Below are 20,161 nucleotides of genomic sequence, written 5' to 3'. Positions count from 1 at the left end.
CTTACCAAGTAACTACAGTATATATGCATAACTTTAGAAGTCACAGCAGTGTTCCAAAAACAGCTTGTTCAATTAAACAAGTGAAAAGGAAGCACAATAACCATCAGTCAGTCACGTTCAAAGATCTGAAACAGCCGTTAATCCTCCCTGTTTTGCGTTAGTCCAATATTTTTTCTGCTATATTTTGTGTTCCCAGATTTTACCCGCTGCGGCACCATGGTGACAGGACTGTCCTGCTCTACTTTGATTGCATGTATTCACAGTGTGTTTGTTTCATTATTTTCATGAGCGTCTCTGTAAAAACAGTTTTCAGCATAAAAAAAACAACAACAAAAAAAGCAACAACTTACAATGAAGCCCCAGTCTTTCTATCCCAGATGATGCTGTCCAGTTTCCGTTACAGTTGTTCTGCGCTGCCAGTCAGTTGTTTGGAGCGAGACATTTTCATCAGTGCTGCGGAGAAGACTTGAGATTGGATTCGGCCAGGATTACAGGGGAAATCAACCTGTGCCTATAAACAAACGACCACTTTCAAACATTTCAAACAAACACCAAGTCCTCGATGGTGGCAGGTGGACAACCTCAATTTGAAAGCAGTTTGGGAATCTTCAGGGGTTCTGCACCGCATGATTAAAATGCAGGGCCCAGCTGAACGAATCGTCATTTTAAAAAACCTAAACACCCTTCCAATCGATGGGCCCTTAAGGGAAGAACAATGTGAGCAGATTCATAAAAAGACTAATAGAACGGTTATTAGTTTGCTGAATTTATTGCAATGCAGAACCACACCTCAGGGAAGTGTAGGCTGCGGTGGGAATCAATTTATAGGGCAACATAGTAAAGGTACCATATATATTTGTCCATTACAAATATATATTCATATATATATATATATATATATATATATATATACCTATATACCCGTTACTGCCCTTGAAATCAGGTAATGCAATAACCTTCTCAGAGAACAGTTCTGATGGCTGAAATGAAAACTAAAGAGCGAAGGCTTCCTATGAGTGCAAACACAAATCCTTATATACTAATTAATCAATGCCACTCAGTCAACTGAGATCAGATTTACAACCCGTTTCTTTGAAAAAAATCCTTAAATTAGTAAAAAGACAACTCTTTCAAGTACACAGTGACCATGACAACAGCATCTTCTAAAAGAAACGGAACCTTTTTTTGTTCTTTTTACCTTTTTCCAATACTACACCTTAATATAGCTGGCTATCATATACTAGAAATGGCATTGGACCCCATTACAGTGGATTTAAGATCAAACCTCTTCATCACATACATTTCCACATGAATTACTCATGAATTAATATTTAATAATAACAGGTGAAATGTGAATAATTCAGAATCGTATTCATAATTTCTCAAGTGCACCAGAGCCCGCAAAACAAATGACAGAGCACAACTATTGCCATTAAAGTGTCAGAGGATGTAGCGGTAAGACGTCGTTTGTCTTACAAGAGATTAAATAATGAGTAACCATATACCAGAGTGTTTAAAGAGCACAATCTGACGCTGAGAATTACAGTGATGTGATGACATGCACAGCTGCTACTAAACTAGGCTGCTCAAAGGAAAAGGAAATGGGGAGGGGTGGGGGGTCATGGCTGCAACTTCCTGTGATGTAACATGACCGCTTCCCCCTGCCCCCCATCCACTCAGCATTCAGGCCAAATCTGGCACCCAACATTCAAATGAAAGAAAGCATCTCCCATTCCACTGAGCTTCCAGTGCACACACCAGCTGTGACATTTAAAACTGATAATTACATTAATTTACTGAAATGGAACACATAAATAATAAAACGACAAGGAAGACTAAATATAAGCTTATAAAGATCAGTCATATCATTTCATTAAATTTCCAGACAGGCAGTGTCTTGTAAAATAAGAAGCTATCTATGGAGCCTAGTGACAAGGCAGATTGCATGGACAACATTACCCATCATCCTCTGCTGCAAATATGATTTCATAGAGTGCAGCTCAAAGTGTTGCCATGGTATAATATGTTTTTTTGGGGAGGGGGGGGTTTGCTTAGTATCAATCTAAAATCCAGCTTAGACAGCTGATGACTTTACTGCCCTTAGTGACAGTTGCCTATCAACAAAAGGCTACAAAAGAGAGCAGTTGGCATCCAAACAACGTCTTTCATCAAATCCATCGACAGCTAGCAAAGGTTGTATCAGTGCCTGAACATTACAGACAAGCCAACGAGAACCTTTCCGATCATGTCACACAGCCACGTTTGACGTCACACTTCCAAATGAACAAGCCTGAGCAACTTCGCCAACAGTTGCCAGGAGTCAATTCTTTTGTCATGCAGTTTTAAGCACGCAACGCACAGGTAATTAGACTCGCATTGTTTCCGGACATCGATGCTAACCGTTGGTGTGTGTAAGGTTCGTGTAGATAGACAATTGACTAGATTGCCTTCTTTGGATAAGTAGCACATGGTTTCAGAAGGTAGAAAGTGGTATATCCATGGACTGTGGGTGAAATGGCGCTTTAAAAGGGCGTTTCAGTGCTGCGTACGAAGGGCTGACGCGGGCAGTTGGTGGCGGAATGGCGGTTGCGATGTCCCCGCGGGTTCGGGGGGGGTGGGGGTAAGCGTTTGCGCAGGACCTCGCTGGTTCCCTCTCGCTCTCGTTCAGGCGCCTGCAACCGGCCCCCTGGCATAGGGGTCGGCGGAGTCTTTTTTTGGGTTGGCCCAAGTCAGTTGAGGTGCAGGACCTGCTTCATGAACTCGTAGGTGGTGAAGGCCACAGCCTGGGAGGGCACGCAGCGGATGTAGTTGAGCGACAGGCCGCGGTACAACCCCTTCTTCACGCCAAACTGGCTGTACACGTACTTTAAGGTCCTGGTCAGAGTACTGTGAAATCAACAAGCACTTTATCAGCATCTTGATCCATGTTTCAGTGAGCTGGAGCATTTCCAAACACATTTAAATGGCAGCAAAAGCAGGAAGATTCTACGTAGATTCGGTTTGGTGGTGGAATGCAGTCTATGTAGATTAAGTTTGGGAGTGGAGTGCATTCTATGTAGTTTCAGTTTGGGGGTGGAATTCAGTCAATGTAGATTTATTTTGGGGGTGGAATGCAGTCTACGTAGTTACCGTTTGGGGGTGGAATGCAATCTATGTAGATTCAGTTCTGAGGTGAACTGAGGTGAGTGTGATTTAACGATGAAAAGGCAAAGCAAACTTGCCAAACAGGGAAGAGTGCAGGGGTTTTTAGAGCGACACGGATACGGTGAAACTTACAGACATTTTTCAGAGTCTGGGAGGACGACCCCCAGCTGCATTCTGCGTCGAGCCACATCCAAAGGATAGCTGCAAGAGAGACAAATCACTGACACACTCATAGCTGCAGGAGAGAAAGATCACTTACACACTCATAGCTGCAGGAGAGACAGATTACTGACACACTCATAGCTGCAGGAGAGACAGATCACTGACACACTCATAGCTGCAGGAGAGACAGATCACTGACACACTCATACCTGCAAGAGAGACAAATTACTGACACACTCATAGCTGCAGGAGAGACAGATCACTGACACACTCATAGCTGCAGGAGACAGATCACTGACACACTCATAGCTGCAGGAGAGACAGATTACTGACACACTCATAGCTGCAGGAGAGACAGATTACTGACACACTCATAGCTGCAGGAGAGACAGATTACTGACAGTCACACAGTCCCTCAATACAGACGCTTCTGAGACACATTCCAAGAACTGTAGTTGCGCACACTGGGGAAGGCTTAAGACATGCACAGTTTGTTGGATTTAACCGAAATCACTCCATAGTCTAACACAAACTGCTCCACACTCTGTCATTGTCATCACTTTAATCAGTCAGCCCAGTGTCCGCCAAGAGCGTGTAACCGCCCCATACGTTTCTGCCAATTTCATTCAAGGATTGTTTCCTTGCCACTGTTGGCCTTGGTTTGCTCATGGGTAGGGGCACCAGTATATCTAGGGCACATGGCTCAAAATTATTCCAACTTGCTTTACAATCAAAAACCCTGTGGGGTCACGGCAGGAATTGGACTGTAGCAATGACCTTAATACTTATAGCATTAGTGATCAATTGTGACCCACATAAAAGTAATCAGTTGGCCCAATACCCTGGGTAGAAGAACGAATGTGACACGGAGGAAATGTCAAACATAAAAGAAATCTTTGAGCAGCTGCTCTTTCAATAAAACCATTGGCACACAAACAAAGTGCTGCATTGACACTGACGCAGAAAGAAACGCCTCTTCCTTTTTACAAATTTTAACAAAGCACCACCAAAGAACAAGAGGAGGCTGTAGAACAACTTTTATCATATTTAATTACAAACTTTAAATCTTTCATTTCAGATTTTTTCCGTTTGAGCCATTTATTTATTTTTTTAAACCTACAACGCTGCAAACCATTTAATTGTTACAATTACTCTTATTTAATAATGTTTTGTGCAAGTGATTATTTTTATATGTAGACCTACTTCCCATTGCTTAGAAAGGACAAAAACATTGCTGCTAAAGTCAGCACTATGAAAATGTCTGCTGTGTGTTCTATGCACTGAAAGTAACAAGTGACAGTGTGGGAGCATTGCTGTCTATCATCATTTGTATTTAACCCTAAGGGGTGAGATCACAAATATGTGATGAGAATGTCCTTAACTGAACACTTTAATGCTGATGTAACAATCACTGTTGGTAACTGAAAGCAAAGGGGTTCTAGAACACTGATTTAGAATTTTGAATAATAATAATAACAACATTCCATAAATCTACTCTTCGATGGGTTCATTAACGGTAATTCAGGTAGAGTACTAGAGAGTGATAATTGACTAACAAGAAGACTCTCTCAACCTATTGCAGAGGAATTACAGGTGAGAAAACTGCCCAAGATAAACTGGCGTCCCTACTTACAGTATGGGGGCTTCAGGGCCTGTTCCATAAAGGACTGTGAGGTGCTTTGAAATCGGGGCCTTAATGTAAAGTGCTATACAAATAGAACTTGAACTGAATCGAATGTACAGGAGTTCCAGGCCAGATAAACAGCAGCCCTTGTCGATGCGTTCAGGCCCACTTACGATATGGTCTGTGCAATGGCTCCGGCTATCCCGCCGCACAGCAGGTTAACGTGGGTCTTCAGCACCAGGACGTCCGGGTTGTCTGAAGAGGGGCGTCCCAGCAGCTCCGGAGCGTGGGCCAGGCCCAAAGTCTTCAGGGTGCCAAAGGTGAAAAACGAAAAGCCTGCAGGAAAGATGGACAGAAAAGGACAGGAAAAAAAATTGTCAAGATTTAAAAAAGGACCCTATGTTTGAGGGTAGAATCCGTTAGACTGGAGACATGCCTTGCATTTCTTTGGCATGGCACACTGGGACTTCGTTTGGACACGCCCAATTCAGGGATACAGTATATAGAGAGCAACAAAATCTAATCACCGACTGGGCTATCCACCTAGGTGGCTTGATTTGAACTTCATACTTACCTAAAATGAATTTTAAAAAGGACAGTTTTTAGTTATACAAGAATAAGCAGTCAGTGTCAAGCTTTGCTAGCTATGGTGATTTCTCACCCCTCCCCCAATCAGTTTTGCTAATGTAAGCTAGCTTAAACTAGCAAACCATTTTAGCGAGCTATACCAGCACTGCAGAAAATACCATCTCATTACTTGCCCTTTCCTCTTTTCCTTTTTCATAGTTTTGCATAGTCGTGTGGTCCTAGATTCTATGGGTTACAAAGAGACAGGGACATATTTTACAAAGAGATGAGCATGTAAAAAAAAGGCGTGTGACAGGAAGTATAAAATACCAAATATTGAAAAAGTAGTCAGAAACTGATTATTATTAACTGATTATTTCTCTTTTTGAGAAGGAGCTGAGCAGAGATAACATATCTTGAGGTGTCAGCATGGGAAGACCGACATAAAAACTGAGACAGAAATGACAAGTAAGTCTGGCCTGACTGTTTGCTGAACACAGAAAGGTAACTTAGGCTGAACTACACAGTCCTGAAACAATGTATTGTTTTTAGTAAAACAGAGTTAATTGGGAAATTTAAATCAGGAATAAGCAGAGAAATTGGCCTGTAGTTTCAGGAATCATTCAGGAGTGCATTCTACTACTGCACAGCGTCTATTTCTCACCTGCGTATGGCGCCATGCCAATAATGGTGGGTGTTAGCCCTCTGTAAAACCCAGAGACGCCTCCTTCCTGTAAAAAGGAAGAAAAAAAAACATTAACCAGTACTGTGTAATTCTGAGGATTTTTCCCCAATATCCCACAAAAAGTAAACATGAATGAAAGATGTTCATGTCTCAGATGGACATACCTTCTGGTAGATGGTCAGGAAGGCGTTGGCGATGCCTGTGTATCTGTGTTCCCCTTTCACTTGAAATGCCAGCCGGGCACGGATGACATCCAAGGGGTAAGTGCAAATTACTGCTGTCATTCCTACAGGTAAAAACAACAGGTACATGGAGTTAAATCTAAAGTTCAATACTTAGTAAGCAAAATGCAAATTGGCTACATTAGATATTACAATTGAACCCATTTAAATGTGGACAACCCCCAGTTACTCCTACCATATTAAATAGAATAACAATGACTTTACCAGCCAGAGATCCAGCCATAAGCCGATGTATGTGTCCAGAGATTCCAAGCCGTTTGCTTAGCAACTGTTAAAAAAGCGATTCAGAGCATTTCAAAATGCACGCATGTACAAAATCCATCTTGCATTGATATATTTATGTACTTACACAGTGTATGCACGCATGTATATATAAGTGTGCGTGTGCAAAAGCAGAAGTAGCTTGGATAAATGGCTAAATCCCAACTCTAGTGCTACTACTAGAATCATCCTGATGCACATGTTCATTATGTTGTTTTTGTACTAGTTGCTTAAAATTATACAGCATACATCAGACCAACCACATATCAGTTAAAAATGCTTTAAAAAAGAACATTACATACACATTCCATTTGTTGACTCAAAGACTTAACTTTGAAATAAATACATAAATAATAAATATCACTGTCATAAAAAAAATAAAATTAACTAGCAGACAGCCAAATATTTGCACAATGCCCTGCTCACGCCCCGATGAAGGATACAACGCACAACAATGCACTTTACAATTGTGGTGATGTCATACACATTGTGACCCCAATTATATTGCTTGGTTTGTTGCTTTTTTTCTTTTTTCTTTTTTACTACAGGGAATTGTCTTCCTGGTGGGTACAACTGCGTCCCGTGATCGCACATGTAACACCACCAGCTGCCGTGAAGGTCTTTCATTCTATTTTTACCACGGAAACAACCTCAGAACATTCTGCATCAGCACGAAGGAGGCAATAAATCTCCCGCAGGGCAAATTTCACTCAAAATGTAAAAAAATGCACCTTCTTGTAATTGTCAAAGGCCATAAACTGAATGGCTCCATATGGGAATATCCTGACCATCATGGCTCCGTTCCCCTTGTACAAGCCGAGGTAGCCCTCTTTCTTTGGTATGGCGCGGATAGTGGCGACGACCCCTACAATTCAAACAGAGCTAAAACTGCATCCACAGGCCCATTGTCAGCCACGCCAAAACAAAAGCTATGGTCAGCAGAGGTTCTTACGTTTTAAGAATACGCTTAAGACAATAATTGTTTCTTCAGGAGCACTGCAATAAGTCATGCTTTTTTGTTTAACCAGCCTGATGTCTGCAATCATTCAAGGACCTTCTAATGGGAAGACCTGGGTTGAGATCACAACAAGCTGCCAATATGCTCACTGAACTTGAATGGCGATTGTTAATGAATTACCAATTTAAAATATGAATTACAAAAATCAAGCTGGCACCTTTGGCAAGTTTGTAATACACCAACTGACTATACATACAGGCCTATATGCTTTTGAACATGCATGCTTAGTGCATTTGGGCGTTAGCCTCAGTGCTTGCAAAGAAAATTTAACATGGGTGATTGTCACAGTCATCAATCTTTCACAGAAGCAGGGAGAGAAAAAAACCGCACTGGCTCTTAAGACCCACTGACCAAGGTGTTTGTAGTGGGGATTCTGCGCCTGCAGTAATATCTTCACTCTGTCCAGAGGAGCAATGGTGGATTTGGCACAGCATCCTGCAACGCCTTGACAAGAAAGCACACGCATTAATGCCAGCCTGAAATTTTTCACTGGATTTGTTTTCAGTGCTATTGTGTAAACATACGTTTATGCAGGTCTGTTTAATTTTGCAAGATTAAGTAAACTGTAATACCCAGCATTTTGCAATATCCAGCATATTTCAATATGCAGCATAGTACACCATTCATGTCACCACAAACCAACACCCTAGTTGCAAATATTTTAATCGCATGTTCGCTATACGTGTCATCCGTTTCTTTGTCTAAAGCCATAAAATATATAGGAAGATTTACTTTTTAACGCCTCGCATGTTAAAAAATAAATCACTGAACAGGACTGAAATAAAGCTTTACTGAACCATGTACTTATGCCTCAAATTTTAACACGTCTTAACCATTCTCAGTAATAAAGTCTATTAAAATCTATTTGACAAACCCTTCAAATTGTATACCCGCGAAACATGCAACAGAAATCATATTACCGCCAGCTAGAAACGAGCGAGCCCAGTAGTAGTCCCTAGGTGCTGGTTTTGGTATCTGAGCACCAGTTGCAGAAACAGGCGCCTCAGTAGCCATCTTGCATATGTTCAGGGGCCAACTTCATCTACATCTAGGGTGCATCTTTATTAAAAAAAAAAAATTAAAAAAAAAAGAAAAAACAGATATAAAAATGTTAAAAACATATATAATATCTGAAACAATGTCAATTTCATCAACCGTGTGAACGCTAATGAGTGACTGATAAAGGGCTTATAGTACTGTTATGTTATATATATATTACTGTTACTATATTTATACTATAAATATAAATACTATTACTATATTTTTATACTATAAATATAGTAATAGTCACCGTCAGGTGAGAGGTTTATACTACACAATGCTACCTATCTAAATAGCAGCTACTTCAGAGTACACATCTGGGTAGCCTGCAGTTAAAAGTCACAAAATTTGCATAAATAATTTGCACATCAATGGTAACCATACACACCAAGAATGCTTTCTATCAAACGCAAAACTGTTTTCAAATAAATAAACCATTCTTCCTCATACAAAGACTTGAAATGAAGGGAGGTGTATACAAACCCGGAAAAGATATTACGGACAGCTACCTAGCTACTATTGTATTAGTGAACTGTCTCACAAAAAATTAGATTGCTATCAGTCTAGAATGCAACCACATTCACCAAGCAAGAAACATACATTGCAAAACTAGCCGGTTAACGTTGCACAATTACGTCAAAGGACTTTCGAGTTGATGTCGAGTCAAAATTTATTCTAGTAATCTGGCTAACGTCGTTGACAATATAACTCGGAACATAGGTCACGAATTCACTTAGTAGACGCATTAGTAAACTTGCCAATAACTTGCAACGGATTAACAAAAGAAATCAATACAGACACATATCACTGATAATAAATAACTTGACAGTAAACTGTGCTACCTTCATGGGTTGCTATTCTTCAGAGGTTAACACAATGCAGGGGACTAGCTCGTGCAAGCTATGTGTTAGCTATGTCCGTGTAGCTATAGAGAACCAGAATGTTAGTTGGCTACCAACGGGGAAGCAAGGTCAACTGTCAACTTCGTGTTGCAACAGGGTAGCTATATTGTAGCGAGCTATATTGTATTGTCAACAGACAAAACCGTTACACTGTAATTTAACGTACTAGCTTGTTCAAGAAAGTCTTACACGTGTTCAAGTTTCAGTTTACAACCTTTTTGCTCGAGTCCCCGATGATTCCATCTTACAGTAACAATACAGAAGCTGGCTAGGTAGCTAGCTAAATTAGCCAGCTATTATCTTCGCAAATTTATGAATACACGTGTTTTATAAGGAATACCAATCATCTTTCGATGTCCTTCATTCCCTGACTTCGGTCGCAGATTGATTACATCAGTGGTGTTTCCGGAAAATCAAGTAGGCTGCCGGGCATGTTCAAGACCACCCAGACGACACATTAGCATTTAAAAACAGAAAAGCGGCTGAAGTCCTCCCGAGCTGGAAAATGTAAATTTACTCATTATGTAGGTAATTGCTGCAAAGCATTCGTACGGGATAACATAATCCCTGCTTTTTAACCCCAGTCACCGACCGTGTTCCGGATGTGAAATGGGATTATGATAGACAGCAGGGATGGAATTCGTCCTGCTTTATCAGGAATTCCTGCTGTTTGGACACACCATTCCCACTGATTTATTATGGCGATTCCTACTTAGCAAGCAGTCTTATCAAACGGGGCTGCGCATGCAATTAATCTAATTTACAAGATTTTTTTCTTCTTAAATTATGTAACCTGGTTTCTGTTGTTGGGGTGGTTAAGTGTATGGACTTACAAAAAAAGTCTGCATGATAGCATCCATGCTCCCGAAATAAGCGCCAAAATTCAAGTGATGAAAATTGCCATTAGAGAGATGTCCATTAACTATTATTAGCAGTGTCTACATATCCCTGAGTTTAACAGAAAAACAGTAGGTAATTCAGAAGCCGGCTGTGATTTGACCACATCTTTAAACAGCATCATAACACCTGAAGTGATAATAGCAAACTTGAAACACAAAAGTCTGATACAAATTCTCAATAATTATTAGCAAGCCTTTTGCACTAAACCACTGTTTCACCAAGAGTACATTATCATCAAAGAATTAACTTATATTTGTATGTAAAATGTCCACTGTTTCACATTGCGAGGAAAGTAATTGTAGTTACAGATCAAAGCCATATTACTAAAAAAAAGTTCAATATTTAGTCCCCTATGAGTCATTGAATTAAATTCTGATGTCAAAAATGCTTCCCTTTGTCATAGAAGATGTTTGCAGCTTCCCCTTGAGAGGAATTGTTTCTGTCCCACTGTATTAAATATGTTCAATAGAGCATCAGACTCTACACAGCAGCCAGGCATTACATTCTGCAACCTGTGTGTGCCTGGACCAATCCCCTACATGCCTACCCTTCCTGACCATGTCTCTGTCTGTTCTGGGCCCTGTTCTGTTCTGTACACTCTCAAAGCTGCTGTCAAACAAGTATGAAATCTGCAGGAGCGATAAAAGTAAGGAGAGATATTGGTATATATTTAAAGCACACAGGTGTTAGCATTAGTACCAAAGTCTGTTGTGATCCTGATTCAATACTGGGTTGCTGCACCAAAAATTGCCAAGTATTAACCACCATGTGATCACAGGATATTACTACAGGGAGCTGTTGACAGCCGTGCATTTAATCTTTATCGTATGATAGTTCTGTGAATTACTGGAAGAAATAAGAAAATGTCACAAAACACCTCCTCTGAGAAAACTTAATCACATTTTCAAAGAAACAAGACTGTTGTCATGGTCAGGAGTTGAACCCAGGACTGTTTATTAACAGCCAACAACCTTTCATCTCCAGACCATCTGTGAAGCAGTCAGGATTAGTACATCTTGAAAATGCTTTCCCAAATTTGTAATTTGCAGGAGAGCTTAAGGCAAATACAGATGTTGTAACTGAATTCAGTAAAAGTAGGCTGATGTTCCTGATGCCTCAAAGTTTGGCATTGACCCAAATTCCCACTAGGGTTTCTGCAACCATATGCTTTATATATGTAACCACTAATGTCAAGATGAGTTACTTCTGGGGGCTGCTGGGCAAAAAAGACGGACGCGATGTTCTCAAAATACTGAAAAACAGCTTTAAAAAAAAAAATCTAATCTAAGAGATGAAAAGGAGGAGAGGTATTTGAATTCATTAAAAGCATATAGATGAGTTTTAGTCTCTTAGACAGGTGTGCTTCTTAATTTTATTTCAGATCACAATTTTTTTTCCAGTGCTAGTTTTGTACATAGCTAGTTTCTGTTTGTTTGTGACAATAACCTTGGACCTAAACAGTGTACAACTGAGGACAGTATTCAGTTAATTTAATGTATACTTCTTTAAGGCAGTTCCATTACTTACAGGAAGGACATGTAACCACATGTGGGATACCTTTTGGAACCTTATCTGTGAAGACAGGAAGAGCAATATTACTCTCTCAAAATGTTGTCAAAAAAGAAATCGACAGAGGAGGAAGCACTAAGGAGAAATAGCAGGATCCCGGAAAAGCACACTAATGTTAGTGAAACTCCAATGTCTACCATGACCTGGATTTGGACCAGGGTTGCTGTAGCCACGATACAGAGTATCCACCACTATACAATCACAGCATGTTACTTGAAGGAGCCGTTGACAGTAAAGCTTTTCATCCTCCTTATTATATTTCCATGGATTACTGGTAGAAATGAGAACATATTACAACCAAATGACAAACATTTCCTCTGAAGAAACAGAAGCACATATTAACTAATTACTACAATTTCCATAGCAGGAGTTCAGCCCCAGTACCATTTATAAAAACCAGGAACTCTGACCCCTAGGCAATATGAATGTATGGGAAGCTTTTGGAACCTTCCTCCTGAAAACAGAAAGAGCAATACTCTGCAGGGGAGGAAACAGTAAGGAATAGTATCTAGATTCCTTAAAAGCACACAAGTGCTAGTGATGCTCCAAAGTCTCCAAGACAGAATCATTGCTTGTCACAGTACTCATGCACTCAAGTATTAATCACTATGCAATCACATAATGTCACTTCAGAGAATGGTTCACAGTGGTGCCCTTCATTCACGTTATACTTTATGATATTTCCTTTAGTTATTGGTAAAGACTTGGAAACTTTGATAAAACATCCTGTTACATACCAGAATATATATGGCTAAATGCCTGTAATGTAATGTAATGTAATATATGAATCCCAGGCGGTTTTGGTTAGGTAAATCCAAGTATATCAGTGAGTACAAATTTGCTTTATAGCATACAATAAGATACCACAGAATCACTTGTTTTATAAAGGAAAAGACAAAATGCTTATCAAAGCACTGCTGTTATTTATTCCCATTAAATAGCTTAAATAAACAAAATGTACAAAAATATTTTAGTCATAAATTACAATACATTCAGTTTGTGCATTACATTTGAGTTTCTTTAACAGACAAGTCCTTACACAACATCCTCTCTTCAACATTCTCTTGACCAACTGTCAGACACGGCTTCAGTTCACTTCAGACACTAGTCTACACACGTTACGTGTGTGTAACATTCTTTTGCAATGTTCGTTTTACTCGGCTTGCATGTGTTAGCCAAAACATTTAGGTGTATCCCAGGAAAGGAGAACCCATACCTTTTGCAGTTGTCAGACTGGTCTTGCCTTATGACGCAAAGACATTTTATCTCGAAGTAAACTTTCCAAAAACTGTAACTCGCTTTCCAAGAATACATGCCAATTTATTTTCGAAGAACCATTACTTTTTGCAGTAGTCAGACCGGTCTTGCCTTATGACGCAAAGACATTTTATCTCACAATAAACTTTCCAAAAATAGTACCTCTCTTTCCGAGAATACATAAAAATCAATTTTCCATTTTCCTTTCTGTCGCTTGTCATTCTGAATGTCATAAATATTCTCAATAAATAAACGTACTTGAATATGCTTCCAAAGCACTAGCCTATGGCTCATTAACTCAGTTTTACATTGACCTGCAATGTTTTTCCACACAATCAGAAATATTAACAGATAAAACATTTTCACTCAGATATACACTCGGCTTCACAGGGACGGACAGTTTGTGTCCTCTTCATAAGTGTTCAGAATGTCCTTTGCTCCATTTTGCCACTTAAGAACACACTCCAATGGGGACTTTCCCTCCTGAAACCAAGAAGAAAAAAAACGTGTGTTTTCTTGGTTATTCACATTCATCTTGAACTGGGGTCATATTTATAAAACCTCTCAAAGCAGGAATGGTGATCTAGGATCAGTTTTGCCTAGTCCATAGCCTCACCATATCTATTATGAGCTAAAAAGCTAAACTGATCTCTTACTCCAAAATGCTTTATGAATGTGGGCCCTGCATTTTATAACAGCCATCCTAAAAAAATTTTAATAAAAGCACCAGCACAAGTACTGTATGTGATAATATGGTAAGTTAATGCAATGATGCCATTCCCACATCAAATGGATAACTTGATGAACACGAGATGAATAAGATGTGGCAAACGCATTGCTCATTAATTAAGTGACACATTATGAAGTGTTGGTCCAAGCCACTCATGCATTACACTTTGATGTGCACACAGCTAGTTCTAAACGTGACATGCTTTCAGAGGATAAAGGCAACCTGAGCATTTCAGAGCATTCGAGAGTGCATTCTGCGACCGAGCAACCTTCTTCCATCATGGTGATGAACTGCTCATGAACAGACTAACATTTAAAGAGCAAATTAAAAGCATTACTGCTGCAAGAAACTGAAGCCTGTGCATATGTGCACATTTATACTACACGTGCAATTTATCAGTAATACTATGTATACGTGCCCCACCAGCAACTCTGATGAATATCACATTTTTCATGTGTGCGCATTCTCCATGTTTTATTAACTAGGCCCCTGATTTCAGGAGCACATTGTGACAACCTGAAATTTCAAGGACGTAAGGCCATAGGAATCTGGTAAGTGCTGCTGGGGAATTTGAATTTGTTCCTGTAGCACTTTCATGTTACACTTGTACCTCCATCCAGCACTTATATTGCACTTGTATTGTTATCTTGATGTTGTAGCTTGTTGTCATGCCTCCTAGTCTTGACTCGACATAACTTTCTGACCTAGCCTATTCTCACAGTGTGAACTGGACTCAATGTGTTCATGGCTATTATTAACTGTTACATCATGAGTATTGTACCTTATCAGACCTGTGTTTTGCAGGTGTTCCAATGACCTTTGGTACTTGCACGTATTGTTCATCGCTTTGGTTAAAAGTGTCTGCCAAACAAATGTAATGTAATGGAATACATTTGCCTCTAGGTGGTGCTGTGGTCCTTGAAAATTCATTCAGTTCATTGCTGGGATTGCGCATCATAGAACATGCTTTTCGACTAAGGGTTTTGATTCACCCAAGCAAAACAGAAAGAACAAATAGATACAGATGAAATCTCAGAGCAGAAAGCATCGTAGTGGGGGACTGAGCCGCCCAGCTGTGTAGGTAGAGTTGTATATGACTTATATAACACAGCTCTATGGACAGCATCACAAGCCTCATACAGCTTTTGGGCACCGTTGACTGTACTTACGCAGTTCTTGATGGTCAGATTGGCACCGTATAACAACAGCAGTTTAAGGAATTTGAATCGGTTTATTCTCACAGCGTCGTGCAGAGGTGTGTCTCCGTCCTGTTTGGGCGAAAACAAACACAAAACTGAAAATGCCTGGTTGTTTGTAAATCTGAACCGTTTTCGCCTGTGTTGTGTATTTTCATTGGTTGAAAGACCGAAAGCCTGTATCTGTCAGCATAAATATCCAGAGGTGAAATTTTAGTATGGTCTGTTCACTGTCAAAGTTACATTTTATTCTTATAGAATGATACAGCTAAACACTTCGTTCCACCATGATAACATTAAATGCCATAATTCTGATTGTGTAACCTGATTAAAAAAAAGATGATTTCACTTAGTTATCCCAGTGAATACGAATATTCACGAATATTACATTGGTTTCGCCATCCTGCAGCTTGAAAGATACACAACCCAGATTGGAAGAACCTGAGTAAACAGTCAAAAGGATTCCCTAAAATCAAACACTGGGGTGCAGTTCCCCCATTGGTTTAGCCGCACACACTATTCAAAGCAATGGCCCTTTGGGCCTCAATGCAACATTTTCACGAATGGAGTCTAGGTATAATTCTTACCATGTCTTTGGCGTTGATATCGGCCCCGCACTGAATCAGATGCTCAGCACACTCGTAGTGGCCAGTTCGAACTGCCACATGTAGTGGAGTACTCAGCAGCTAAGATAAAACCATCAAGAGCCATCAATAAAAACAAGTTTTAATAAATCAGCACCATAGTTCACACCTTCTCAACCTTCAGTACAGCTGTAATTGTAAAAATAAAATAAAAATTCTGTATTTCAGTCCCGAGTTCCAGATTTGATAATGTGACGTTGTGGTCGGCCATCTAGAAGTACCACTGCCCTCTAGTGTCCAGAAAGCAGTAGTGCAAGCAATCTGTACCTTGTCTCTGGCCCTGAAATTTGCCCCGTGGTTCAACAGCAGCTCCAGTACTGGCTGACTGCCTCCCCGACAGGCCCAGTGAACAGCGCTGGACTCCAGCTGTGGCGGGAAAATCAGCACAGCGCGAACTTCATTAATGTACGCCAGCAACGCGCCAACAAAATTTTAAATTCATCACATTTATTTGGATAATTGCACATAGGTTTTCTTAGCAAATTAAAATGCTTTTTTTAAAACATACCTTATCTCTGTTCTCAATCAAAGCCCCAGCCTCTAGCAGTCTTTTCACAATCTCCACATGGCCCCTTGAGCTAGCTTGGTGCAACGCAGTCCGTTTAAACTGAAAGGAGAGGTGTTCTATTGAGTCTTTGAGCTCTTTGCCTGGAGTAGGCATTAAAATTTCCATTCTGCCATGTAATGCAAGCAGGGTTGACTCACATGGTCACAGATGTTGGGATCTCCGCCGTCAGCTAGGTACTTTTCAATCACAGGCAATTTATTCTCAATAGCGGCTTTCAGGAACATATCCCCATCCACCACAACAGGCTGAAGAACAGAGAATATATGATTTTAAAGCAATGCATTTCCTGTTTTTTGACTTCTGTAAACGATTTGGTAAATGGTTTATCCAAAGAGCTTTACAACTGATACCTCTCATTCACCCATTCACACACACACTCACTCACTCACACTCACACACCAAAGGTGAAAGGCTGCCATGCAAGGTAGGCTACCACTCAGCTCGTTGGGAGCAATTAGGGGTTGGGTGTCTTGCTCAGGGACACTTCGACACGCCCAGGGCGGGGGATCGAACCGCTCTTACCTCCTGAGCTATGTCGCCCCCGATTTGTTACCTACAGGTCAACCTCCCTTTTCTCGTCATAGTTCCCAGGGACAATTCAATTTAAAAAACACAGGTTTCACATCCCAGCTTCTAGAGTTAGCTATCAGGTTGAGAAGGTGTTCGGTATTGAAGACCATCCCTTACCACAGCCTCGGGTTTCGGTTCCGCCTTCTTAACTGGCACCCTCTTCGCCCTCCTCCTCTTCTTCAGCTTCAGAATATTGTGAAGGTCTTCCACCGTTTCCAGCTTCAGCCGACCCGCTCTGTCAGTCTGCAGCAACAAAATGAAGCAGCGCATCAGTCTTACCGCGGTCGAGATGAGAACCGAAAAAGGCTGTGCTTCATATTTGTGCATTAAGCTTAAATTAAATGAGTGACCAGACTAGACTAGAGAGATTTTTGCATTACTTTTAATGATATCGGGTAGAGGTCCTCTGGCGGGCTGTCGTTTGTGGTGGCGGCGGAAGGGAGGTCACTGTGAGACGGTCGGCCATCTTGTTTCTCCTGAGTGACGGCCGTCTCGTACTCTCCCTCGGCGAAGCCTTCCTGCAGTAGCCCTCCGCGGTTTTTGCTCTCGCATTTCTTGCCTACGACCTTTTAACAGAAAGGGAAAACTTGCGGTTGCCGTTGGCTCTTTACCCCACAAAAGTCGCTGCATCCCTGGCGACCCCCTGTACCATTTTGCCCGCGCCTGATGCCAGCATGGGTGGGCACGAGACTCTTACTTGAGTGCTTACTCACACCATAGACATCACTAAAAGCATATCAGTATTACTGACGCTTTAAGCACTCTGTCCAAGGGAAGAGATTTCTAGTAGCTTCCAATGATGGAAACTTTGTACCAGTAAAAGTTGGGTATAATATAAAACTGCATGTGCTATAATGAACTGAAATGAGATGCGTCAAGGTATGTGTCATGTGTATTGCTGCCTTCCTCTGAGCACCGTAATTTATGCAAAATTTTCACATCAACATCCAAGCACCTGAAATCACCACTGCAGATAAAAGGAATCATTGAGGACAAGGTTATATTGGCATTGTACACAAGAGCATTTATAAAGCTTTACTATTAATAGGTAATTATTACATTAATTATTGATGTATAAATGTGTTTAATGTGTGTTCTGAGGACACTGAAAGTTTGCAGAAGCTGAAAAGATATTTTAAAGAATGAGAGAAATGTTAAAATACAGTGCAACAGACAGACCGTTGGTTTACCTTAGAGGTGGTTTAAAAGGTTTCAATCACAAATATATTAAGCTGACATGTCTGCACAGTTTAAGCATAAGCCAGCAAAAATCTCCTCCAGTCCAGTCAAGCTCCTCAAGTTAAAGCAGTTTGGCTTTGTAATTAAATTAATAAACCCCACTGGGACTAAAAGTTTTCATTTAAGGACAGCAAACAAAATAATCAATGTCCATTGATTACATGGCACAATACATAGGCCTAAATGTATAAATATAAACTACTTTGGTGGTGGGTGAGGTGAGTTCCCCTTCACTGTAAAGCACTTTGAGCATTTGTAAAAGTGCTATATAAATGTAATTAATAATAATAATAATAATAATAATAATTTTTTCCTTTGATACACAGCAAGAAAAAAAAAAATACTGAATGGATCAATGATCCATCCCAAACATCCTTGTACCACTTACCAGATCTTCGACCAGCAGTCCCATGTTTGCCTGTGATGTGAATTAGTCCCAGCTGCTAAGCTCCCGGCGTGCCCCTGTGGTGTGCTTGTGCTCTGTGTTGCCGCTGCGGCACATCCTTTATATAAACGTGGAGCCACTGAGGAATGAGATCATTTCCAACTACTGGGGGAGGGGGGGGGGGGTGCGGTCTACCGCCTCGTCACGCTGGCCGTCCTGCCACATACTGAAGCATGATCTGATGTCACCAGACCTCAACTTCCCAAAAAAAAAAAAAAAAAAAACTTCAGCGACTTGACAGCTTCAAAGCTACCCTCGTCTGGCAGCACGGATCAAGGTGAAAGCTGGTGACCAGTCGCGCCACGCCGCGCGCGGTGACTGAACGGCAGAGAAATGCCAGGACTCTGCCCTGCCCTCACGCGCACTGGGAAAAGACGGCATGCCATGATGACACTGGCGCAGAGGGTAAAACTGATGAAAAAAATCAATAAAAATATGACCCGAAGCTTAGTGCATTAGTGTTGCTATTTATGGGGTACTAACTGTGACTTCTGCGACCGTCCTATTAATAGTAGCCAGTGTCTGCTCTTATGAAATTAGTTTAAAAAAGCTATCGACACTCATCAGTTAAAAAAAAAAAAAAAAAAATGGTTCGACCATTTTGTTTCTTGTAATGGTTTTGTTCTTAACGCCAGTCCATTAGCGTTAATGAAATATTATTAATAGTAGGTTAAGCATTTTTGTGGTGCTATTACCATATAACCGACCACATGAACAAGCCAGCAGTTAGCAGCTGCCGTTTCTAATATGAACAAAGGTGTAATTGCCAATAAAAATGTATTTTTTTCTCATTTTCAAAAAACAAAAAAAACAGGATTCACTTAAACATATTACAAATGGTCTCAAGGGTATGCGCAGACTTTTGAGGGGCAGGGGCTGAAGCCAAACATTTTATGAAACCTCCCGCTCTCACACATGCACGCACACACACATACACACACAGACTTGTGCGCACCATGTACCTGGTTGAAAAATTCCAGTTGAAGGTGTCAATGAGGTGACTGAATGTTCTGTTGACTGTGAACGTTAGTGTCACGTCACTCATGAGAAAAGAGCAGCTGCTGCCCCCATTGCCCTATCATCTGACATTTTAGTTTTATAATGACTACGGTTATTTTATTATGTTTAATAACAGTAATCATAAATATTACAATAACAGCAGCAACAACACAACAATAACAATAATATTTTTTATTTGGTCCAGGGGGCATTTCAGCCAAGAAGGACAAAGGGGCATCGGCACGAGCCACTGTAGTTACCCCCTCTGCCAACCTACTCTTCAAAGGGTTAATGGTGTTTTACAGAATATTCCTTTGAAGGACAGAAAGGACAGGTAGACTGGAGTTGGAGACATACAGGAAATGGCGCATCCTTGTGAACACAACGGTTTGCATGTA

The 20,161-nt window shown here is 40.6% G+C and overlaps 2 protein-coding genes across 5 annotated transcripts; both read right to left on the bottom strand.

Moving 5' to 3' along the window:
* Positions 1 to 424: 424 nt before the first annotated feature.
* slc25a16 (solute carrier family 25 member 16) lies at positions 425 to 10,226 on the bottom strand. 4 transcript variants are annotated; one of them, XM_035400763.1, is made up of 10 exons: positions 9,836 to 10,226; positions 8,624 to 8,762; positions 8,055 to 8,147; positions 7,417 to 7,550; positions 6,629 to 6,692; positions 6,347 to 6,468; positions 6,162 to 6,228; positions 5,104 to 5,266; positions 3,277 to 3,345; positions 425 to 2,886 (listed from the first exon to the last, which is right to left on the bottom strand). In XM_035400763.1, exons 2-10 carry the CDS (start codon positions 8,715 to 8,717, stop codon positions 2,730 to 2,732), a joined length of 963 nt encoding a protein of 320 aa, XP_035256654.1. In that variant the 5' UTR covers positions 8,718 to 8,762; positions 9,836 to 10,226; the 3' UTR covers positions 425 to 2,729. The 4 variants fall into 4 exon arrangements, with proteins under 4 accessions (XP_035256654.1, XP_035256652.1, XP_035256655.1 ...); XM_035400761.1 differs by having other exon boundaries at positions 9,861 to 10,226; XM_035400764.1 differs by having other exon boundaries at positions 9,987 to 10,226.
* A 2,791-nt stretch (positions 10,227 to 13,017) lies between these two features.
* Positions 13,018 to 18,789, bottom strand: ankrd1a (ankyrin repeat domain 1a (cardiac muscle)). The gene is made up of 9 exons (XM_035399859.1): positions 18,708 to 18,789; positions 17,461 to 17,646; positions 17,198 to 17,323; positions 16,648 to 16,755; positions 16,451 to 16,549; positions 16,210 to 16,308; positions 15,886 to 15,984; positions 15,272 to 15,370; positions 13,018 to 13,855 (listed from the first exon to the last, which is right to left on the bottom strand). The coding sequence occupies exons 1-9, from the start codon at positions 18,729 to 18,731 to the stop codon at positions 13,757 to 13,759; spliced, it is 939 nt and encodes a 312-aa protein (XP_035255750.1). The 5' UTR covers positions 18,732 to 18,789; the 3' UTR covers positions 13,018 to 13,756.
* Positions 18,790 to 20,161: the final 1,372 nt, after the last annotated feature.

This window comes from Anguilla anguilla, chromosome 18 (assembly GCF_013347855.1).
Source record: "Anguilla anguilla isolate fAngAng1 chromosome 18, fAngAng1.pri, whole genome shotgun sequence".
Classification (NCBI taxonomy): Eukaryota; Metazoa; Chordata; class Actinopteri; order Anguilliformes; family Anguillidae; genus Anguilla; species Anguilla anguilla.
This window is presented reverse-complemented; position numbering and strand designations above follow the sequence as displayed.

Coding starts and splice junctions, on each gene's coding strand:
- slc25a16 (XM_035400763.1), bottom strand. CDS start 8,717: ATGGCTACTGAGGCGCCTGTTTCTGCAACTGGTGCTCAGATACCAAAA. Junction 8,148..8,623: donor TCGCTCGTTTCTAGCTGGCG/GTAATATGATTT, acceptor TTTCTTGTCAAG/GCGTTGCAGGATGCTGTGCC. Junction 3,346..5,103: donor GCCATTGCACAGACCATATC/GTAAGTGGGCCT, acceptor TCTCTCTTGCAG/CTATCCTTTGGATGTGGCTC.
- ankrd1a (XM_035399859.1), bottom strand. CDS start 18,731: ATGGGACTGCTGGTCGAAGATCTG. Junction 17,647..18,707: donor GACTGCTGGTCGAAGATCTG/GTAAGTGGTACA, acceptor TTCTGTTAAAAG/GTCGTAGGCAAGAAATGCGA. Junction 16,550..16,647: donor ATCCCAACATCTGTGACCAT/GTGAGTCAACCC, acceptor CTCTCCTTTCAG/TTTAAACGGACTGCGTTGCA.